General features: G+C 43.4%; 1 protein-coding gene across 1 annotated transcript in view; it reads right to left on the bottom strand.

Moving 5' to 3' along the window:
* Ppa2 (inorganic pyrophosphatase 2) overlaps positions 1 to 25,310 on the bottom strand; it is a 78,743-nt gene that overhangs the window by 33,899 nt on the left and 19,534 nt on the right. The window contains 3 exon segments of the mRNA XM_028857203.2: positions 6,498 to 6,584; positions 18,849 to 18,968; positions 23,627 to 23,680. Of these exon segments, the coding sequence (XP_028713036.1) occupies positions 6,498 to 6,584; positions 18,849 to 18,968; positions 23,627 to 23,680 (261 nt within the window).

Below are 25,310 nucleotides of genomic sequence, written 5' to 3'. Positions count from 1 at the left end.
AACATCTCAGATCTTCCTATATTCTTTATTTTCAAAGGTACATAGGCTAGAGAATTCCCCTGTAAGCTTACACTCTAAACATGTTTCAGGAAACAAATTTCCTCATGGTCCAAAATGCAGCATTCCATTTAGAAAATAAGGTATGCAGGCCGGGCGTTGGTGGCGCACGCCTTTAATCCCAGCACTCGGGAGGCAGAGCCAGGCGGATCTCTGTGAGTTCGAGGCCAGCCTGGGCTACCAAGTGAGTTCCAGGAAAGGCGCAAAGCTACACAGAGAAACCCTGTCTCGAAAAACCAAAAAAAAAAAAAAAAAAAAAGAAAGAAAATAAGGTATGCAAAACAAAACCATTTATGCACACCCAAAATGTTTAGAGAAAATGATGTTAAACCATAAAATCAAGTAAATTTATTTAAAACATTTGCAAAATGACAAGTCTTAATCTAAGTGTACGTGAAGTGATTATCACACAGCAGATTAGTGTGTGACTGTATAAATGATACTGAAGCCTCCTTCGTTAGAGAAGACACACAATCACATTAGAGTCTCCTGTGGCTAGTCTATCATCAGTTAAATACCTGGTACTGTGAGGGAAATAGTAGGCCCTCTGAGGGAAAGAAAGAAAGTGGGGGGGGGGCAGGGGGAGGGAAAAAGAGAAAAAGAGAGGGGAAAGAATCTCTGCAAAGATTTACTACCTGGCCTGGGACACTTATACACTGCAGGTCAGGACAGAAAGACAAGAAGAGACAATGGACCTCAGATACAAAGGCTCTACCATCCCAATCTCAACCACTGGAATAACACAGCCCAACCTGAAATTTTATAGGACAGGGATGGAATGAATACGGATGTGCATCAGTCTTCACAAGCATCAGCCCTGGAGGCAGAACCCTGCGCAAGCCAGAAACAGTCTCCAGAATCACATGTCTGGGATTTGATCCTATTCTTGACAATTTACCCAGCCATGTGAGACAATGCACGATGCCTTGGGTAGTTTTCGACTCGTAATTTTCCCTGATCATCAACATGAAAGTTTGGGTTTCTAAAGGAAGTCAGAATTTCACAGCATTCCCATTCACAGTAAATAAAAATGTTAGGGAGGAAAAAAACTGGTAAGAAAACAAAAGCTTGTCCCTTAAGTATATCTAAAAGACAAAGATCTAAATTGGTGTTTGATGTTACTTCCTACAATGCTCTAACTCTACAAAGAGCATGTATCTACCATTCTTGGTATACTTAAGGACATACCAAAATCTCAAATTTAACTTCCTTTTTCATAAGAAGAAGCCCATCTTCAATATGCTTGCTTACTATAGGTCACAAAAACTGAGTTTCTTCCACTCCAACATTAGAGCCCCAACCAAGCCCATGGAAAGCTTTGGGATGCCCAGGAGGCTCTTGGTTCTAGGGATGGGCACAGGGAGACAGGGGTTCAACTGCAGGCCTCACTGATCTGACCTTGCCCTGTTTCATCAGCTCTGAGGCACTTTTAGGAAGCCTGCAGGGCTAAGAGAAGGCCACTCTGTGAAGGAAACAAAAGAACAACCTTGCCCTTTTACAGTTTGGATGTCAACCGAATGCTATTCCTTCCTGCCCCACCCCCACCATGCTTCGTCCCTAGCTGTAAATCACCAAGTATCTCAGGTACTTATCCTTAGGCCTGGACTTTGGTTCCTTAAACTCTTGATCTCCAAGTCCGAAAGGAAGAGGTATAGATACTTATGAAAGAGGGTGGTGATATTTACTACTCTGCGGAGGCCTACTTTCAAATCTAAAGCTCTGCACAGGGAGACTGCAGCTGGTAGGTAAGGCTAACACAGGCTGAATCATACAGTATTCGCTGGTGGCGGTTCTGCATTCTGAAGGGGATGTGGACAGAGAAAGACTGGAGAATCCAGGACACTGTCAGGTGAAGCAATTACAGCCTCTAGAGTACAAACCCTTGAGAACAAGGCTTCAGGGAGGCGGGGTAGACAAGACCAAAGAAACTGTAAGGTCTTCATAACACATCTTGAGTTTGAAGTTACTGTGCAATTATCAAGGAAAAGCGGGTCTTGTTGGGTAACTCGCAGATACACTGATTGAGTGGGCCTCACCCAAGGCAGTTTTAAACTCTGGGAGATGCTGGCTGTCTGGAGACACTTTTGCTTTACTAGCATCTCCATGGAAGAGGGAGAGGATGTTCCAGAGACACACTGTTCTAACAAAGATTTAACCATCTCAAACATCAGCCGTGCTACAGAAGTGGGCAGCAGAGAAGTTCTTGAGAACTTTCATTCTCAATTATTTTGTTTTCTTACCCATAAAACTTATTTCCCAACAACATAACAACCAGCGAGTCTATTTTGTAGACTTTGAGGCTGGCAGGAAGCAAGTTCAGCCACTGTCAAGTTTCATCAGATGAAACAGCTTTTGATCTCAGAAGAACACAGAGGGAGAACCTTATTTCAAACAAGCCATTGCTTGGCTGTAATACCTTCAAAACAGAGAGGCAATCTCAAAACCAAACTGTAAAGGATGCTTAGGAACAAATGGTAAAATACTTATGAAGCTGCTACACTCCAGTTTAAATCATTCAACAAATTTATGCTGGCTGCATGTGTAGTCTTCTCATAAAAACCAAATGAATAATACATAATCATATAAGAAGTTCACAACGTTCAACATTTCTATATGTCTATGGCCCTTGGTCCAATATCAACTTATAGGACACTGTTTCTTTCCTTTACCCATTAGCTATGTGTGTTCACACAGTGTTTTAGGTTTTAGTTTCTCAACAGTAAATTGAAGATAATTTTAGTTCCACATACTCCTGAAGAGTCAAGGAAAGTAGGTATATGAACTCAAGGCCAAGAGGTCATCTACTGGGATCTACATGGACTTATTAAAATAAACCTACTATTCTCAGGAGCATGGAATAAGGAAATGTAAAAGGGGCCTATAAAACCTAGGCTCTGTGCTGACTCAGTTCTGAGGAAGGCAATCCTCAACCATGCAGTTAAAAACAGAAAATAATGGGAAGTACAGTGTTTAAAGCATATTAACTTGTGAACTGGGTTTTCTATTGCTGTGTAGTAAGTTACTGCAAGTTAAAAGCTTAAATAGTATAACTTTTCATGGACCAAGAAAAGTCCATGCCAGGCACGGGTGGATTTAAACAGTAGTCAGGCCTACTATACTATAAGTTCTAGAATAAACTAGCAAAATATAACAATAATTAATTTATTCTTCAGTAATTATACATTAAAAATCACATATTAACAATCTTTAATTTTATGCCACATAGTCCACAACTTGGAAACCTCTATTTTAAAACCCACATTGAGTTTTCTTAGTTATTATTTCTTGGCTTACAGATAAGTGTGACTGTGCCACGTGAGTTTATCAGCTACAAATGTTGCTAACGTTTCTTCTAGGCACAACCTCACTAATTACACGTTCAATGACACATTACATGGGTCAAAATAAGATGCCTCTGTTTAAGCTCTTTACTCATATCAGGTTTAAACTGACTGAATATTTTGCACTAAATATGAATTGACTACCCCCCAAGAGTTATAAGAATAAGAGAATTGTTTTAAACATACAATCTTTCCAGGAATGAAAAGTCACCTAACTTAGCCATCTTTACTTGTTATGAAATAAGATATGGACAGGAAACCAAAGAGCCTAGCATAGATTCTAGGAATAGGAGGTATTCATTAGGATATTTTATCCCTTAAGAGAAAATATTTAAAAAGTAAGTTCAGAGAACTATAGCTTAAAGTTGAAAAACAAAGTTGTAATTTGTTCATACTTCTGTTGAAGACATGTGCTAGGCAAGGATAACAGTAACATACACATGCATCCTAACAAATCTGTGCATAAAATCAGAATTGTGAGGTAGAGAATAAGAATCCCTCACCTCATAAAAGGAGTAAGAACGAGGAGAGAAATAACAAGGGGGAGAGGGTGGGAAGGATGCAGGTGAAGAGGATACAGGAGAGGAGGATACAGGTGAGGAGGATACAGAAGAGGAGGATGCAGGAGAGGAGGATGCAGGAGAGGAGAGTGCGTAAGGAGGGTGCAGGAGAGGAGGATGCAGGAGAGGAGGATGCAGGTGAGGAGGATGTAGGTGAGGAGGATGCAGGAGAGGAGAGTGCAGATGGGGAGGATGCAGGAGAGGAGGATGCAGGAGAGGAGGATGCAGAAGAGGAGGATGCAGGTGAGGTGAATGCTAAAGAGAGAAAAAGGAAAGAAAAAATCAGAGAAAAAGCAACAAATGACAGGAAATATTCAGAGGGACTGAAGAGGGCTATCAGAATGATGAAGAACAGCAAAAACAAGAGGAAAGAAAAAAAATAAAAAGATAACTATTACCTGAAGAAGCTAATGTACGTTTCCAACAACTGACTTCAACTAAGGCAGAAGAACGTAACAACTTGGCCAGGACAGGATGTAGGAGCCAAGTCTCCAAAGGAGCACAGCAGCGGCGTGTGCAGTGGTAGCGACTCAGAGAGGAGACTGGTGAGGAGGAGGAGGAATGCATCAAGGGACACATTAACAGTGCGCTAGACAAGCTAGTGGCAGCGAGAAGGGAAAAACTGGTTCTGAGAGCTCTTCCGGACATAAGATCAATACTGCCTCATTAGCTGGGTGAAGAGAGGCCAACAATCAAGACCCCTCTGTCTCTGGTGGAAGAGGATGGAGTGGGAAAGGAAGGGAGCCATGTCGTCTTCAGGCAGCACTCTCTATTTATTTACTATTCTTTCTGTTGCCCTCCTCTTCCCCAGGCCCCATGGAAAATACTGAGAGCTGTAAATTAGAAAAAAGGAAAAGGGGAATGTAGCTTGGGACACAAACTTGAGAGGCCCAAGAGACATCTGAGTACCGATATAGGCAGCTGGACGCAAGGATATGAGCCGATGCTGTCAATTACAAGACCCAAACCAGGCGCCCTTGGGACTGGCTCACGGAGGGAAGAGCACAGGTCCAGGACAGGAAATGACAGGGGCCTTACCCTCCTGCTCCCAGGACTAAGGAGCAGGCAGGAGGAAACGCGCTTGCAATGAAACCATGGGGAGGGAGCCGGATTGCTTGGAGGGAAAGCAGAGTAGCGTGATATAATAGAAGCCAAGGGCACAACTGACTGTGCCTCAGAGGAGGAAGGGGAAATGGTGGGGAAATCCAAATGCCTCTACAGCGGCTATCTGTAACCCCAATGATGGCGGTTTGACTGACCTGATGGGGGAGGAAGAGCCAACTTCACACAGAGTGACAGCTAGGAAAGGAGGAGGAGATGGAGATGGAAAAGGAGGAGATGGGGATGGAAAAGGAAGAGACGAGGATGGGGATGGGTACCTAAAGCTTTCCTTCTGGGTCTCCGTGTAAAGGGTAAGGGAGGGTGCACATGATAAGAAGCCAAAGATGAAAGAGATGGTACTGAAGAGAAAGGAGAAGAAAACGCCACCTTCAGGTAGGAAGTGTGAACTCTAGAGCAGTTATGGGGGTGGCATGGGCCACCACACACAGTTCTGAGGGGGATGATGAGGGAGCTTGGCCACGCTGATGTCTACGAAAGCTTTGACCCAAAGACGGGAGGCTTTTCTGGGGAAGCAGACCATATCCAGATGGGAGTGGCAGAAACAGGGGAGCGGAACAGACAGAGGAGCTAACAGCAGTCCCAGCCCACAGGCTTGGGGACCTTGTTTCTCTCCACAGGACTTGGCAGCCTGGAGGCAAATATGAAAAGAAAAAAGAGGGTTTTCTGGTTGGTTTTTTTCCGTGTGTGTGGGCACCTGTACACACATGTGCTAGTGCAGACACACCCGTCTGTGGTCAGAGGACAACCTCCAGTGCCACTCCTTAGGCTCCTTGTACCTCTTATTTGAGACAAGGTCTTCCCATTGCCAGGAACTTCACCAAACAGGCCCAGGTGGTTGGCCAGCAAGGTCCAGGGATCTGCTTGTCTTCGCCTCCCCAGAACTGGCATTATAGGTGTGTGTCGCGGTGCTTGGCTTCCCCCTGGGTTCTGGGGATCTGAACTCAGATTAGCACACTCTCTGGGCATGCATTCTACCCCGGAGCCGCTTCCCCAGCTCCGGCAGCTGGTTCCCATCAGTATTCAAGTCTCTGTCTAGACAATGGCAAAGAATCTGAAGACAGGGCTTGGCAAACGTCCCATCAAGGGTCATATGGCAAATACTTTAGGACTTACAGTCCCTGTTACAAGTCCTCAGCCCCGCTGCTGTGATGGAAGAGCCGCCCTAGACAAGGCACACATGAACACAGCTAGCTAGCTGTGTCACGGACAGAATCAGAAGCAGGCGGCGGCTGGACCCCACCTGCTGTGGTTCACCAAGCCCAGACTTAGGAGAAAGAAGTAAAGATCTATGAAGGGTCTGAGTTTCAGAGGAATAAATAAACTTTGAAGGGTGGAAGAACTAGAGGCCAAAATGAAATTTTAGGACATAAATAAACCAAAACACAGGGTGAGGATTAACACAGTCTATAGAACAAACCTTTGAGCCTATTTCACAAACATCAATGGGATCGTTATCTCCATAGCAGTTTGTGTTCTTATCTTTTTGATGAGGATCTTCCCAGGTCTAAAAAACAAAAAACAAAACAAAACAAAAAAACAAAATCAAAAAATGAGGCAGAAATGTAGGTTAACACTCACTGCAGTACATGCTAATCTTCCCACACGATCATGAAGTTGTATAGCCAGCCACGATTCAAAGGAAAAATCACCCGACGTTAGGATGCAGGCTCTGTGCTAACACACCAGTACACGGTACACCCACAGGCATCACAATAATTAAAACAGACTTACAGCACTTCCTCTGTCTCTAATTTGTCTGTCATCGCATCTGAAAGTGGGTGGTATTTCCAGAATATTCATCTTCCCAGCTTAGTCAGCTGTTAAATTCACATTCACAAATCTCAGAGTTTCACTCTCTCTGTCTACCGACCGTCTGTCTCATCTGTGGCTGCTGCCACTCACTGCTCCATCTAACGTGGTGGCCGCCCCTCGACCTTGCTTGTCACGTCTGCAATGGACTTCCTATTGGTTAAGTGTGCCCTACTGCTCGAAACGGCCTTCCCTCCAGAAACAAAGGACAAGACGTGATTTACTCCAGCAAAGAAAAACCTATCTTTGTCTCATTTCCCTCCCTTAAAAACTTCTCTACCGCTGTCACTAAATTTCAGGATCTCGACAAAAATCACGCAAATAAGTCAACTCTTGGGTCTACTGGGAAGATGATAACCCGTTGGCTACAAAATATATGTTACCGTTTTGGAGATGAATAATGTAATGGGAATTTGCTATCAATTTAAAATCTCTCCTAGGCATCATCTCTTCCCAGAAGCTTCATAACTGCTTGCCTCTGAATCAAACTACAGAAATTGACTAAAATGATTTGTCTTAAATTGACATTAGAAGGGATGAGAAACTGCAGTCTCAAGATTCAGCCACTGATACCATCCCGGCATTTACATTATCCAAGTTTACTTTATCTATTTTATGTAGGTAACTAAAAATGAACATTTATAGGCAACCCTAGAAAAACTCCAGTATTTTCCATCTAGTCTTAATTATAATACATCTACTGATCCATCTTTACTTTAAAAAGAACAAAAACAACAACAAAATATTAGGTCCAGCCAGTATGCCCCAATACTAAAACTACTAAAAAAAACTACAATAACAGCCAATATAATTGTTAACCTTACATACCGGCCACAGGTGTCAGATACTCTCCAACACACACACACACACACACACACACACACACACACACACACACACACACACACACATCTTGTGAGGAATGCATCATTATTCACCCCATAGTGGAAATAAACTGAAACAGTTTACAGTGGTCAAAGCTCACCGGGTTTCTAAGTAGCAGAGACAGGGTTATAGACTCCATCATGTGAATCAGAACTCACGATGCTCGCATTTCAGTAACAACAGCAAATTCTGTCTCCCAGCTCCCCTCTTGACACACCTCTCCATGTTCTCAGAATGTCTCTGTGCCTTCCCTGCAGCAGCTCTGTTTTCTCTTAGTCTGCCCATCACTGCTGCTGCTTTCCTACTGCTGAGTACCAGGCATCCGCATCCACTCGCAAGGCTGGATACTGAGTATGCACTCTGGGCCAGGAGTAGCCATGAATAAGGCAGGCTGGGTAACTAAGAGAGTGCTGTGTTAATAAATGGTGTAACACTTGTCTCAACGTGCAGGGGGAACCAACATGGGACCAAACTGAAATCAACAATCTAGACCAGAAATATCTACGAGTTTCTTCTTCCTAAGGCATGAGTTCCTTTTCCATGGAGTTGAACCAGGAGTCACGCTGGCCAAAAGAAGACAGCTACATACCAGTCCTGCCTCAGCCACAATGACTTGGACTAAACATCTAGACTCCAGTTTCTTCAACTACATAAAGAATGACACCAACAAGATAACGTTTGGATACATCCTAGCCCTGGTCCTGATTGTCAGTGTTCATTCACAATCTCCATACATACCACCAGTGAATAGGAAGTTCACAGATTCATGGGATAACTTAGTCTCTATAGAGCAACACTGATTTTAAGGAACTCTTTCCTTATATTGTCATCTTGGTTGTGAGCCGAGCCTATAAGAGCCAAGTCATCTCTACAGCCCTCATCCCTTATATTGAGGAAAAAGGGTCTTCTCATAACATGCACACCATATGGCTTTGGGGAATTTTTCCCTATTTTTTTTAGATTTATGTATTTTGTTTTACACACACGTGCACACACACACACACACTTGTGCCTGGTCCCCATGGAGGCCAGAAGAGGGCACTGGATCCCTTAGAACTGGAGTTACAGATGACTGTGAACCATCGTGTGGATGCTGGGAAATGAAGCTGGATCCTCTGCAGGAACAATAGGCTCCTAATCACTGGGCTATCTCTCCAGCCCCTTGGTGAATTTTTCTGTTTCTTGACTGGCTGACTGAATTCACTCTCACTACTCCACTTTCAATATTATCTACCAATTTACTTTCTAATGTTGAGGAATTAAAAATATAATGAGGGGTTGGGGATTTAGCTCAGTGGTAGAGTGCTTGCCTTTAAAGCCCTGGGTTTGGTCTTCAGCTCCGGGGGTGGGGGTGGCAGTGTGTGTGTGTGTGTGTGTGTGTGTGTGTGTGTGTGTGTGTGTGTGTAATGAAATATTTTTAAGCCATTCAAAACTGTTACTTTTAGGGCCATTTCTTCATGATTTTCTGTACTAGCAAAAAATAAATAAGTAGGTAAACAAACCCAAAACACAGACTGGTCCCTTCCCCACTTCTGCCTTTAGTATTTCACATCTTCAGGCTTTAGTTGTATTCCAAAGTTGGTACGTTAAGTGCATCAAGTTTTAACTTGAAAATCAGGGTAATTTCAACAGGCGAGGACACCTTAACAATGTAAACTTTGAGAATGCCCTCTAGTGGAAGTTTACATGAACAACAGAGCAGAGAAAAGAAAAAGCTCAGACCAGTGATGTGTCAAGAGGGGAACATTCAAACTCTTCAGCTATGGAAGAAAAAAGGCAAACAGGACAAAATGGGCTAAAGACACAAACAGGCAATTTGAGGGAAAAATACAGAAGATTTATACATTTAAGAAAAGTTGTTGATCTGAGAACCACAAACTAAAAGTACATTTCAACACTATTTCAAAGAATTTAGAAATGTGATAACCCAAAATAGTAGATAGTCTATAGGTGACCTGGAACCTCTATAATTCTGGTAAGAGTGTAAATTGTTATAACTTCTTATATGACTAATCTGAAAATATTTAATAAAGCAGAATGGGTATATAACTCACAATTTGACTCATAAATGTCTCTCTAGTAAAGTGGTTCTCAACCTTCCTTTAACGCAGTTCTTCATGTTGTGGTGATCCCCAACCATAAAATTATTTCGTTGCTACTTCATAACCGTGATTTTGCTTACTCTTATGAATCATAACATAAATATCCGCGTTTTCCAATGGTCTTAGGTGACCCCTGTGAAAAGGTCACTTGACCCTCAAAGGAATCGCAACCTATAAGTTGAGAACCACTGATCTGGTAGATAACCTAAAAATAAAAAGTCTTAGCATGGAACCAAGAAAAGCATAATCGATAGCCACAAACAATCTATCAAGGAATGATTATAAATCTATAAATATGAAATCAGAATACATATTGACAAGGCCTAAAACAAATCCTAGCTGTGTACAAGAACTGGAGATCATTACCTTACTGTCTATATCAACCAATATGCTTGTAATCACTGCTCTCTCTGGCCCTTAGGTCTCTGAAAATCATTGAAAACAAAAAGGAACAGCTGCCCACACAGGGAGGACAAATTGGCAAGTTCTTGCTGATCATCTAGAGTTCCTAACTTCAAATTAGAGGGAGTAAGAGCTACTCATCCCAATCTGCATCAAACTGGATCAAACTGGATTGACAGTCTGTTGCCTTTATCACCATAAACTAAAAATCAGTGGCAACAGTCGCATCACAGAGCTAACATTTCTGAGAACTAACTACAGAGCTCCCCTTGGACCACCTCCTTCATTCCAACAGCCTTTCCGGGTTTTATAATTCCAGGAATCAAGATCATACAGATGAATAAACAGGCCTAGAGAGATTTAGTCTCTTGTCTAGCAAATAACACCATCTAATGTTTGTGGTCAATGACTCAAATTTGCAATGAAGTTTAAAATAATAAGCACGTCAATACTGTATTCAGACTGAGGCTGAATTTTAAAGAGAGAATGATTCTTTAATATTATCTAGACAAGTGTTCTGAATATGCACTCAGAGAAAGAGAATACTGAAATGACCTTGTTAAATGTGGGTGAACTTAAATATAAGTGCCGTGGGGGGAGGAAGATGATTTTTATTCACGCCAGAGTCAAAGTCAGAGGAAAAGGTCTAAGATGATGATGTCATATTGATGAGTCACAAGCTCATCAATAAAATTTCTTCTTAGTGTTCTGCTGCTTAAATGTCCTTCCAAGCAGTTGGCTTGGTAATTGTTCTCAACAAATTTCTTCCTCAACCAAGACAAAATAGAGGTAAGCACATAAACTTAATATCCTCATGTGCTGGACTGGCTGTTTTGTGTGTAAATCTGATACAAGGTAGAGTCATCAGAGAGAAAGGAGGCTCAGTTGAGGAAATGCCTCCATGAGATGCAGCTGTGAGGCATTTTCTCAATTAGTGATCAATGGGGGAGAGCCCAGCCCACTGTGGGTGGTGGTATCCCTGGGCTGGTAGTCCTGGGTTCTATGAGAAAGTAGGCTGAACCCAGGGCCATGGTGTGGTGTCATCAGGGCCTGGGGTGCTGCAAAGGGCCATGTCTGGGTCCACGGCCCTGCTGCAGCCTCAGTCTGTGGCTCCAGTTACCACTGAAGAGAGTGAGGATAGAGCTGTGTAGTTGGCCCTGCCCCTCACTGGCTGTAGTACTAGGGAGAAGTGGCCATGCCCCTCCCAACTGCAGCACTCAGGAGAGCAGACCCTGCCCTGATTGGGCAAAGCAGTAGAGCTGTCCCCATTGGCAGGAGTGCAGGTGAGCCAGTCTGAGGGCAGAAGAGCTGGCCCCACTGTCTGCCATGTGGCGGCAGGGGCAAGGGAGAGATACCTTCCTTGCCCCTCACCACCTACTGCAGTTGGCAAAAGCTAGTCTGGGAGGAAGAGCTGGAGAACGGACTCTGCCCCTCATCAGCTGCAGTACTTGGAATAACAGGTCCTGCACCTTGCCAGGGCAGCACATTGGGGGTGAAGGGTAGGGGATATGGATAGATATGCAGGTGATCTGGCCCAAGAACATGTGTGGGAGATCTGGCTCCACCCTTTACCTGTCATATGATAGAGTGGGTAAGAGAGAGAAGACCTCCACCCTACCTCACCCCTCACCGCCTGTGGTGGGTAGGAGAGCAGGCCCTGCACCTTACTCAGGCAGCAAAGCAGAGCTGACCCTGTTGGTGGGGATGCAGCGGAGCCAGCCCTCAGGTGAGAGCAGGAGAGCTGATACCCCCGCCACCACCATATGCCCCCTACTGCAATCAGGAAAGCAAGCCCTGCACCGTGCCTGGGCAAAACAGTAAAGCTGGCCCTGGTGGTGGGAGTGCAGGTGAGCTGGACCCAAGGGTGTGAGAGCAGGAGAACTGGCCTGCTCCTCGCTGCCTGCTGCACTGGGTGAGCTAGCTGGGGCAGTGCTGGAGAGATCACCCAGGTGATGATGAGGGAGAGCTGGTGGGCCCAGAACCAACTCTATGAGTTGGCCCACCCCAACATCCACCTTATCTATGAACTGCAGGAGCATGTAAAGGGGCTGGACCTGCAGATCCAAAACTGCAGGATCTCCATGACACAGGACAACAACACGATATCTAAGAGGAGTCCCAGTGAGGGCCCATTACCAAAAGTGCAGCAGAAGCCAGAGGCCTCAAACTAGACCAAGATTCACAGCAACAAACACAAGTAAAGATGTATTGACTAAAGGGCACATTATGTGACTCACTGGACCACACTACAGCTTCCATGCTGAAAATTTTGTGTTTTTTTTTGGGGGGGGAGTTGGGGTGTGGCAAGGGCAGAGGGTGGATGCAAGGGGATGGGGAGATGAGTGGGATTGGGATGAATAATGTGAATACACAAAGAATAAATAAAAATATTTTAAAATGAAAGGGAAGGAAGGAAGGAAGGAAGGAAGGAAGGAAGGAAGGAAGGAAGGAAGGAAGGAAGGAAGGAAGGAAGGAAGGAAGGAAGGAAGGGTGGGTTGCTGTGAACAAAGATGGAGCACCTATGTCTGTGGATAACTATAAGCAAATAATTAACAGGGCAGGTAACCCTTGAGCGTAAAGAACAGATAAGGAAGGAAGGGAGAGAGAGAAAGAAAAAAGGCAGGCTGAGCGAGCCAGGGGAAGCAAGCCAGTAAGCAGCACCCCTCCGTGGCTTCTGTATGAGCTCCTGCCTCCAGGATCACGCCCTGCTTGAGTTCCTGTCCTGACTTCCTTCAATAACAAACATCAATATAGAAGCATAAGCCAAATAAACCCTTTTCTCCCCAACTTGCTTTTTGGTCATGGTGTTTTGTTGCAGCAATAGAAACCCTAAGATGTGTGCCTATTAAGCAAACACCTCCTCAGCGAAGTATTCAACTTACTCATCCCAAACTGTGTACTGTTGTGCACAGGGATACACTCTTATACCTAGCACTTGGGAAGGCCGAGGAAGGTGTTTTCAGTGAGCCTCACGAACCAAACACAAAAATATTGATTACCAATTTAATGTGTCAAGAATCAAATTGGTCCACTGATATATAATCACCAAAAAAACAGAATTCCCGAGCTGCCTTCTAACTTCAAGAAACTGACAGTAAAGAAAATAAATTATAGTCAGTTATAATTTGGTGAATATTTAGAAAAAGGGGGAGTAACGCATGGGACTAGTAAAGTACAATAATAGTATATCATATATAATAATACACATAATATACATAATATAATATAAATATGTAATAGTAATAGGCAGGGTGAAAAAATTTATAAGAAGCTTGAGAGACATCGCAAACATTCCAACAGTGAGCTGTGCCTACTGGAAAGAGATCAGCTTGAGGGTGGGCAGGGAATGAGGAAAAGAGAGGAGAAGGGAGTAGTCTCTCTAATTTCAGTGCTGTGGGATGGTCTGTATGTCAAATTGCTCTGATTGGTCAATAAATAAAACACTGACTGGCCAATGGCTAGGCAGGAAGTATAGGCGGGACTAACAGAGAGGAGAGGAGAAAAGGAAGAACAGGAAGGCGGAAGGTGTCACTGCCAGCTGCCGCCATGACCAGCAGCATGTGAAGATGCCGGTAAGCCATGAGCCACGTGGCAAGGTATAGATTTATGGAAATGGATTAATTTAAGCTATAAGAACAGTTAGCAAGAAGCCTGCCACGGCCATACAGTTTGTAAGCAATATAAGTCTCTGTGTTTACTTGGTTGGGTCTGAGTGGCTGTGGGACTGGCAGGTGACAAAGATTTGTCCTGACTGTGGGCAAGGCAGGAAAACTCTAGCTACATTTCAGCTTTAAAAAAATATTCCATTTAGTTATTTTTATGTGGGAGATAACTAACATACGCAATCTTCAGTGAAACTGTACATGTATGTACACACACACACACACACACACACACACACACACACACACACACACACGCGTTTTAAAGGAGTAAGGCTCTCTGGTTGAAAACAGAAGCAAGGACAGACGTGGGCTGCTTCTCTCCTTCCTGTCCAGCCTCCTCTTAGCCGACTAACTCTTGTTAGACACACACAGCCTACACTGACTCAGGCCCATTACATGCATAGTTCCCACTGCTGTGCTCTGCTCTGAGTTCCCACTCTACTTCTTCCCTTGTTTCTTTTAGGTCTTTATTCAGACAATGACATTTTTTTGTTTTGTTTTGTTTTGTTTTTGTTTTTTGGGGTTTTTTTTTGTGTGTGTTTTGTTTTGTTTTTGGTTTTTGGTTTTTTTGTTGTTTTTTGTTTTTTAAAGATTTATTTATTTATTATGTATACAGTGTTCTGTCTGCATGCCAGATCTCATTATAGATGGTTGTGAGCCACCATGTGGTTGCTGGGAATTGAACTCAGGACCTCTGGAAGAACAGCCAGTGCTCTTAACCGCTGAGCCATCTCTCCAGCCCCTGACAATGACATTTCATGGGGACCGTCTTGCTGTCTAAGTGGACACACTCCTTACACGCCCCACAGCCCAATTCCCTGCTTTACTTTTCTCTCACACATCCTTTTTTCAAAATTACTTTTATTTTATGTGTATGGTTGTTTTGTCTACATGTATGTATGTGTAGACATGTGTGTGGCTGGTGCCCCAGGAGGTCAGAAGAGGGCACTGGACCCCCTGGGACTTGGAGTTCCAGATGGCTGTGAGGCCTCCATGTGGATGCTAGAAATTGAGCCTGAGTTCTCTGGAATAGCAGCCAGTGCTCTTAACCACTCTCCATCTCTCCAGACCCTTCTTTCATATTTTTAACCATCTGACATGTCACTGTTTTGTTTACTGTCTGACTTTCTGTCTGGAATAAAAGTTCCCATGGAATTTTATCACTTGTTTTTGCCTGCTTTTCATCCAGTACTCAGGACAAGAACAGTCCCCGGCAAGGATCAAGCACCAATGAGTGTGTGCTGAGTGAAGAGGCACCATGGAGGCCAGAGATCAGAACACGGGACAACCTGCAGGGGACCAGTAGAGAAGGACAGGTCTGCCAATGAGTCTCAGAGTCACACAGGGCAAGGGGCAGGCTAAGAACTCCAGACTCTTCTCTTCCCAAGAGGAAACCACTGAAAGGTTCTTGTATGGGAAAAACATTACCAGACTTTGTTGCCGTTGAGATGGCTGTCCTACAACTCTCTATGTAGACCAGGCTGGCCTCAAACTTACAGAGATCCACCTGCCTCTGCCTCCCAAGTACTGGGCAATCTTTATTTTTATTTATTTATTTTTTGATATCATGGTAGTTTATCAGTGGAAATATGGAAAATCTTGGGGCCCAAGGGACATGGTGTGGCAGGTGGGAAGAGCCCATTTGCATTTACGGAAAGTAACCCTGTAGCTGGCACTGGAGGCAGAGGAGAGCTTGAATGTCACAGTGCTTCCACCTCCTGCTTCTGCGACTATTTCCGGTCATGCTGGTGAGTTGTTCCTATCTCCCCCAGGATCTGTCCATTACCCTGTCAGGAACACATCTGGCCAACAGTGAGATACATGCAAGCTCTCTCAACACAGCAGGGCTCCCCACACTTCCAGGCACAAGTGTAGCTTCTTCTTCTTCTTGATTCTAAGGGTCAGCCCTGGGCCGTGAGCTTGCAACGTGTGTGTGTGCGCACCAGTTTTGGCAACATGTGGCCTTCCGTGTTTTAGGCATTACAGCTCCTGACAAGGAGCGTGCTTAGCTAAAACAAAGTCTGTCCAGTTCCCCATGAGACTCAGTCTAGGCCTGTGCAAGCCCCACTTGGTAACCCAAGCAGGCTCGAGTCATTCCACTGCTCTGGCTCCCTCGTGGTGCTGGGACTTCCAGACAGCCCTGGCATTTGGATTCAGCATTGCAGGCAGGATTGTTCTACTTGGGAAATCTTTATTTTTAAAGCATCATTTTAGACGTTGATTGGAGTAATGGAGAATGCATAGTAGACAGTAAATTAAGAGGCAGCTCCAGTTTAATTCAACTGAATTAAAAACAAAAAAACCCACGCTTTTAGTCCCAGCATTTGGGAGGCAGAGGTAGGTGGATCTCTGAGTTTAAGGCCAGCCTGGTCTCAGATTGAGTTCCAGGACAGCCAGGGCTAAAGAGAAAAACCACCTCCTACAAAAAAAAAAAAAAAAAAAAAAAAAAAAAAGAAAGAAAGAAAGAAAGAATAACTGTACTTCACAGACAAAACATGGGCAGGTAGACCACCCTGGCAGTTCACACACACCCAGAGCAGCACAAAAACGCACCTGTTCTTTAAAGAGAAAACCACAGCAGGTGCTTTCATTTTCAGTCATCACTTCACACCCCTTCCGTTCTCATTAGTAGATCCGAATTTGGTTCCTTTACTAATTTTAACGGGGGTGTGGTGGGGGGAGTGGGTGTAGGTTGAGACTGAGCCTTACTCTATGTAACCTAATCCAGCTTCCAACTGGCAATAACCTCTTGCTTCAGCCTCCTAAATGCTGAGATTACAGGTATGGACTACCATGGCCAGCTCTGCTTTGTTGTTATTTTTAATAAAATAAATAGAATCAGTGAGAGTTGTGCTACACTGTAACCAGTGACTTAGTTGTCAAGGGCTCTAATTCATGGTTCTCAACCTGTGGGTCCTGCCCCCTTGACAAACCTCTTCCCTCCCACAATATTTACATTAAGATTCATAACAGTAGCAAAATTATAGCTATGGGGTATCAACAAAAATAACGTTATGTTTGGGGGTCACCGCAACATGAGAAACTGTACTAAAGGGTCCCAGATTTGGGAAGGTTGAGAACCACTGTACCAAGCATTAATCATCAAGATAAAAAATAACTTGCTGTGGGATGGCCTGTATGTCAAATCTGTTGCTCTGATTGGTCAATAAATAAAACACTGATTGGCCAGTGGTCAGGCAGGAAGTAGGTGGGACAAGGAGAGAGGAGAATTCTGGGGAGCAGAAGGCTGAGGCGGAGAGGCACTGCCAGCCACCGCCATGACAAGCAGCATGTGAAGACGCCGGTAAGCCACAAGCCACAAGGCAGGGTATAGATTTATGGAAATGGATTAATTTAAGCTATAAGAACAGTTAGCAAGAAGCCTGCCACGGCCATACAGTTTGTAAGCAATATAAGTCTCTGTGTTTACTTGGTTGGGTCTGAGTGGCTGTGGGACTGGCGGATGACAAAGAGTTGTCCTGACTGTGGGCAAGGCAGGAAAACTCTAGCTACAATAACTGCTGCTGCTGACAGGTACTGCCCATCACACGCCGGTCTCACGAAATGGTCTCATGCCCCTCGGCCCAGCCAGGTGCAGTCGGTGTCCGTGCTTGCCACTTTACAGATGGAGAGGGGCAGATGCACAAAGGGCCTTGTTCAAAGTCACGGGCTGCTGTGAGGATAGCCAGGCTCTCGTGCCTGCCCGCTCAGTCACCCATCACTCTGCTGGGCCTCACGCCCACCTCTCCATCCTTTCATACCCGTGACTCCCAGCACGGCACCCTTAAGAAGGAGCTCCAGGTGAATATTGGTTTATTCCCCAACTGCTCAACTTCGCCTGTCTCTGTTTTTGCCTCTCATCAGCAGCTTCTCTGGCCCTCCTTTCACCCACCCACCCTCCTCTCCCATAATCCCGAGCTCTACGGAACTGTTTTTAACCTTTCACTGTGAGGTCCAACAGAATCAGCTGCGTAGAAACCTAAGACGTCAAGACAACTGCCTTTGCGGATTGAACACACACTCTCGTTTCTAGCCCTCATTTCAGGGGTGCCCGTTTTAACCAACAGTGCATCCAAGTGGGTGGGCTGGCTACATCAAAGGGAAACTGCTCTAGAAAGAACAATTTCCCCTTCCTTCTCATCTGAATGCTTCTCTAACCTGCTTTTCTCAGCTGTCCTTTTCCTACACAGTCCCCATGTCAATTTTCATGTAATTAAAAATACATAAAACTGTACACATGAAATTTCCACACAGCTGATGGCCGAATGGGGTTTATGGTCATAAAGAAGAAATGCTTCTCTAGGGATCCAAAACCCAGACTTTGGCTCAGACACACCGAGTTTTACTCACTAAATAATCAGGAAGAGTTGCTCCTTCCAAGAGTGGGGAAACTGAGGTAAGTAGGAAGGGGCAAGGATGGCAACGTGGTTCTGCAGCAGGAAGGAGCACTTGCCGTCACACAGGCCTGGGCTTCCTTGTTCAGCCAGTTACAATTCCAGACTCACACCAGTGAGTTCCGTAAGCAATGCAACTCATTAGATTTATTAAATTAAAACCCATCCTGCCATAGAGGAATGTATATAAAAGCATAAAGGAACGGCTAGACAAAGATTTGCTGAGACTTTTTCACTGACAACAGCTAAATCCACGAAAAGAGATGTGTTCAAATGTCAACCGTCAGTCTTCCACACGCCTGCCTCCAAGAACCTGAGGAGTGATTGATTGTGCATATGGTTTGAAGTCAAGTTTACTGATACAATCGAGTGGCACATTAAAAATTTTAAGTTTACAAATCTCTGAAACTGGTATGTTCAAGGAGCTAATTTAAATTCAGGAAGTTCACAGGACTTACAAGGTGATTCCTTTAGAAGGCGTAAAAGTTTACCATTATAACAGGAATGTTACCTGAGGGAAGGCTCCGTAATTCCATATATAGCCCTTGTGTGGGAAGATATTTGGTATATAGCGCAACTTTCCATTCTTTTCATCTTGTTTAATGGGATTCAGTGGCTCCTCAGTGGAAATCTAGGCAGATCACAAGGAAGAGGGGGCGAAACAATTAGTCCTGTATACAATGAACAGATTCTAAATCTACCACAGTATGACCAGATATCTATACCCGACCTAATGGTCGAAGGTGCTTTCAAGTGAGCGCAGGCGATGCTTTGGTTTTTGTTTTGTTTTGGTTTTCCAAGACAAGGTTTCTCTACATAACAGTCCTGGTTGTCCTGGAATTTGCTCTGAAGACCAGACTGGCCTCAAACTCACAGAGATCCACCTGCCTCTGCCTCCTGAGTGCTGGGATTAAAGGGTGTGCAGCACCACTGCCCGGCAGGTCAATTCTTATTACCAATTAACAAGTACCATGTGAAAAAAATCGTCTCGAAAGAAGACACCCAATTATATATCTAGGCTCAAATTATTTATATACTGCATCGTTTCTAATGAAAACAGTAAGATGAATGAAAAGACAAAGGGGTAAAAGTTAATCAATATCTTTGTTGTTGTTGTTGTTGCTAACCTTGGGGCTTTCACTGCCAACATCATGGTATTATTGTTAACTCAAAGATATTTCTCTAGATGGCGAGCATCTAGAGAGAGGGCCTCAAGATTAAAGGAGCTTGCTCTGCAATCATATGAACCAGAGTTCAGATGCTAACACAGGTAACAAGCCAGCTATCTCCGCAAACACTGAGAACCCAGCTCTGGGCTTGGGAGAGACAGGAGGACCACTGTTGACTCCCAGTGTAGAGGAGACACAAACTATAGGTTCTGAGAGACACTGCCTTGGCGGACCAAATGGAGAGTGGTAGAGAAGCACACCTAACACCCTCTCTGGCCTCTGAAGCTCTTGCACACCGACACCTAAGGACGGACATGCATGTATGCATACATGCATGCACTCGCACGCACACAAATGCATACATACACATACACACTCAGACAAATGAGACAGAAAGCTTTTTGGATAGACCTGACATGAGTCAATGATCTCCGTCTTGCCACTTTGATTCAGCATAGTGTTGGAAGTTCTTGCCAGAGTAGTTAGGCAAGGGAAATAAAAAGCATCCAAACAGGAAAAGAAGGACTAAAATCGTCGCTGTTTACTGACAATACAAAATATAAATGAAGAAAGCACTTAAGGTTACACACACACACACACACACACACACACGAGAGAGAGAGAGAGAGAGAGAGAGAGAGAGAGAGAGAGAGAGAGAACTACTAAATCTACTAAATGAATGTAGTAAATTTGCAGGATATAAAATTGACACAGACCCCCCCGCCCCTGGGCATTTCTATATACTACCAATGAACTGTTCAAAGCAGAAATCACGAGACTATCCTATTTACAGCAAAACAACAATAAAACTCAGAGCACTAGGGAATAAATTTAATGGAGGAGGAGCAAGATTTGTTCCTACTGAAAACTATAAGCTGATGATAAAAACAACCCGAGACAAAGGGAAAGACATCCAGTGTTGGATTGAAGGAGCATGATTCAGGGTCACCGCAATCCACAGTGAAGCTCTGAAGTCATTTAAACAGAACAGAAATAGGAAGAGCAAACCTTGAAGTTTCCATGGAAACACACACACACACACACACACACACACACACAACACACACACACACACACACACCCTAAAAAGCCACGGCAATTATGAACAAAAAGAAAAAGCACCACATTACCGATTTCTAACCACACTCCAAAGCCACAGTAATAAAGTCAGATGGAATTTGCAAAAGTCAAACTTGAACACAGACAGGTGAGACCAAACACAAGTGATTTTCAGCAGAGGGGCCAGCAACACACAACAGGAAAAGAATTTGCTCTTTAAGACACTGTCCTGGGAAAACAGCATAAGCATGTGTGGAAGAACCAACTGGGAATGGATTCCTGAAATATAAGGCAGAAGCTGTAACGCTGCCACCATTGTCAGGAGAAAAGGACAAACTGGTATAGACAACAGCTTTTGGGATCTGACCACAAAACCACAGGCAACAAAAGTAAAAAGAGACAAAGGGGATTGCATCCAATTAAAAAGCTTCTGGACAGCACGGGAAACACAGACACAATATACTGTTGTGGACTATCAGTTGAAGGTGTGTTACATCCGTTTGTGCTGTGGGACATTTGTTCAGTGATGCAAAGATGCATTGCATTCTTTTATGTTGCATCTGTTTAACTCTGTGAAGCTGAGTCACTTTGCCTGTCTAAAACACCTGATGGTCTAAGAAAGAACTGAATGGCCAATAGCCAGAAAGGAGAAAGGGTAGGCGGGGCCGGCAGGCAGAGAGAATACATAGAGGAGAAAAAGAAAAGGGAAGAGCAAGAAAAGGAGAAGGAGAGGGGACCATCAGGGGCCAGCCACCCAGCTACACAGCCAGCCACAGAGTAAGAAGGAAAGAAAGGTATATAGAATAAAGAAAGAGAAAAGCCCAGAGGCAAAAGGTAGACGAGATAACTTGTTAAGAAAAGTTGGCTAGAAACAAGCCAAGCTAAAGTCAAGCATTCATAAGAAAGAATATGTCTCTGTATGATTATTTGGGAGCTGGGTGGTAGACCCTCCAAAGAGCCAGAGAGTTTTAAAAAATTGCAATATACATCATGGGAAAAATATATTTCAAATCATACATCTGCCAAGGGCTTAAAAGCCAAAATATACAGAGAAACCCTGTCTGGACAAACTATATATATATACATACACACACACACACACACACACACACACACACATACATACATACAAAAACCTAATTCGCTAAATAAAAAAACAAAGCAAACAAACAAAAAAAACTACAATTAAAAAATGGGCAGTAGACTTATTTCTCAATAAGATACACAAATGGTCAATGAGAATAAGAAAAAAAATAGTCAATATCTTTATCAGTAATATTCCAGTCAAAACAATAACGAGGAGGCCAGCAAGATGGCTCAGGCAGCAAACGCATTTGATGTCAAGGCCTGAGTCTGAGTACCAGGTACATCACATGGTGGAGGGGCAGAACCAACCCTGCCATTTACACATACACTCATAAATGTTTAATACAACAGCAAAGTACCACAATGACGTTCACCTCACCTAGTAAGAAAGACTGTTATCAGAAAAACGATAGGTACTAAGTGCCGGTAAAGATGCAAAGAAGGAAAGTCCACACTGTGGAGAGAACAGAAATTAGTACAGCCATCATGGAACACAGAGGTTATCTGGAAAACGGAAAACAGAGCTGAAACTGCACGCAGTTCCACTCCAAACACACAGCCAAAGAAAAGGATGTTGGTGTGCTACCTTGGCATCTGACGGCACCTCACTGTTCACAACAGTCAAGGTATGGGAACAGGGTCCACCAACAGATGAATGGACAAAAACAAAAACAAAAATGGGTTCCATGGTTGATCTCCAAGAGCTTGAGAGCCAAACAGTGATTCCCAAAGGCCCAAAAGGATGGGGAAGCTTGAGCCGTGGGCAGAAGAGCGAGAGGCTCCGGGGACAACTGCAAACAATAGGGTGCATTTCAAAACGAGAAAGGACTTGAAAAGTGTTCACTGCGGAAATTATGTATGTTTACAGACAGATGAGTTTAACAGGATTCAAACATTATATATCTATCTATGAAAGCATAACATGGCATCATGTTTATGTTTTCTAAGTCACAGTGAATAATTAAATGAATTAAAATAACAAATCTAGATTTTAAAAAGCAGAACAAAATGGTGACAATGGTCAGAGTGTAACAATTTTCAGTGAGAACAGTGTGCCATGTTGTGTTTTGAGACCTGTTGTTAGGCAAGGCAGAGAACACAGTTACCAGTGTATTACACATTTCAAAACTGCTACGAGAATAAACCTTTAAAATGACCTCACCAGAGATTGCAGACTGTATGTTAACTTCACTTAATTTTTATGTCATATTCATAAGTCACATTTGGACTCTACACATACATATTGCTCATTTACAGTAATTATTTTTTAAAGTCAAGCTCAGATCTTTGTCAAGTGACCTCATTTTAAAGCTCTTTTTTCTATCAAACGTGTTCACATTACTATTGAAAGAGGACAAAAAAAAATCTGCTATAAAATAAACAAACTAAACGTGAAGTAAAGAAACAAAGTACCCCACTTGAGAATTCACTCGAAACTGTAAAGGGTGCATCAGATGAAAGAAGAGAGCAAGCCATGCCAAGCCAAGAGGGATTCTCGACAGCTCTGTGTGTCATGGAAAAGATTAAAATAAAGTTTTTTTAAAAGACTTAACAAGGGCAAAAGTAGGTGCTCTTAGATAAGATCCACAAACTCGGGAGAAGACACTGTTCCCAGGCAATGGAAAACTCTAAAGGACTAAATCCCCAGAAACTGAAACCGCCATCAGCACCAGACACTAAATACAGAGCAGACTCTGAATCAAACTTGAAAGTGTTCGCCATCGTGTCAGGGAAAGGGCAAGGAAAATTACATAAATGCATGCCTAAAAAATGGAGAAACATTCTTTAAAGTAATATGCAGTTCAAACCATTTTCTTCTTGAAATTAAGGTCTAAGTTCACAAGAATATTTTAAATCATCTCCTACATGGAGAAGTCTGTCATCCCTCCTCCAAATATGCCAAGTAGATAGAAAAGATGCTTTTTATATTATTAAGTTAGCATTTCAACTTTATGTTAATAGAATATATCTGTACCTCCATCTTGGCATTTGTCCACCGAGGTATTTCCACAACCATATTAAACAAATTCTGCAGTTAAAAAAAAAACAAAAAAACAAAAACAGAACATTAACATTTTTATTCACCTTTTATTTTTTTCATTTGGCATTGGGGGACTATATGCTAAATGAAAATCAGTACAGCCTCTAATAAAAGAATAGCACAAGTTTCCATCCCACACATAAAATGTTTAGTTTAGTGTCTACCTTGTCTATCTACCCATGCCATAAATCCCTTCTTACAGTTAGAGGCCACTAACACTCAGAGGCACCATGCATCTGACCACTGCTGCAAAGCATGAAAGGGCACTGAACATCTGGAAGCATGAAAGGGCCCTGAACATCTGGCAGGCAGGGCACTGACAATACTGGGAGTCAGGAGACGAGTTCTCTTTCCTTTACTTGTTTTGAGGGAGAGTCTTAGCACGTAACTCTGGGTAGGCTAGAACTTGCTATCCAAGCTGGCCTTAGACAGAGGTCTACCAACCTCTGCCATCTGAGTACTAGAATTAAAGGCAAGCACCACCACACCTGCAAGATGAGTTTTGATATTTATTTTCCAGCTAAAATAGTCCAATAGACCACTTCTGCTCTACTCATGGCCATGTGGTTAAAATACCGTTATGTAATGTTTTTTCTTTTTTTTCTTTTTGTTTTGTTTTGTTTTTGTTCAAGACAGGGTTTCTCTGTGTAGTTTTGGTGCCTGTCCTGAATCTCGCTCTGTAGACCAGGCTGGCCTTGAACTCACAGAGATCTGCCTGGCTCTGCCTCCTGAGTGCTGGGATTAAAGGTGTGTGCCACCACTGCCATGCCACCACCACCACCACCGGGCTATTTGTTATGTAATTTGAAGGGAACACACATACACATAGAAAATTAAGTAGTCAAAAATGTTGAAAATGATTAAAAGAATATTTATATCCATGTTACAATCATAGTATAAAATCAAAGATGTCACTATAGGCAGTCAGAAAGTTTACAAGGAGTTTAGACATGCCTTTCTAAAACAAGGTCAGATTCCTGACCACTACAAAAGACCTAGGCTCCTTTTTCTTGCTTCTATACTTTGTAGAATGCTTAACTCAAAGGAAACAGGAAGTCAGAGGTGGGTAAATATTCCCACAGCTTGCCTCACAAAGGGGAAGTCTTAACATTTAAAGGTGGCTTACAAAAAGGCAAGGATGTTTATGTTAACTATGTTTACGTCAATAATGAATCATGGTCATGGGGAAGCAATGGTTTAAAATGGCACTATTCACAGCATGGCCCAGGCCTGTGATCAGTCTTCAACTGTTAGCTGATCATTTAGAAACGTTTGTAGTTAACTGAAAGCAATTTGTGTATCTAGTGAATCTAACAACAAAAAAATTGAAGCTCTGTAGATGTGTCCGTCTACAAGACACTCCCACGGGGAAGGGTTGGGCCTGCTACAGGAGACAGAGCAGGGGTGGGGAGAGGGAGCTTGCTGTGAGATGGTGTCTCCTAGTGATGTTAGAACACACAGAAAGTGTCACCAACAAATGTGAGCTGCACAAGAACTACACCAATGGATACAGTGAAGTGGCTGGGTGGGGGGGGACGGGACAAGGCCTCAACCCTATACAACGAACTACAGTCAACCCACCAACTGAGGAAGGCTGGGAAGAGGAAAGGTGGCCCTC

The sequence above is a fragment of the Peromyscus leucopus genome, chromosome 6 (genome assembly GCF_004664715.2).
Source record: "Peromyscus leucopus breed LL Stock chromosome 6, UCI_PerLeu_2.1, whole genome shotgun sequence".
Classification (NCBI taxonomy): domain Eukaryota; kingdom Metazoa; phylum Chordata; class Mammalia; order Rodentia; family Cricetidae; genus Peromyscus; species Peromyscus leucopus.
This window is presented reverse-complemented; position numbering and strand designations above follow the sequence as displayed.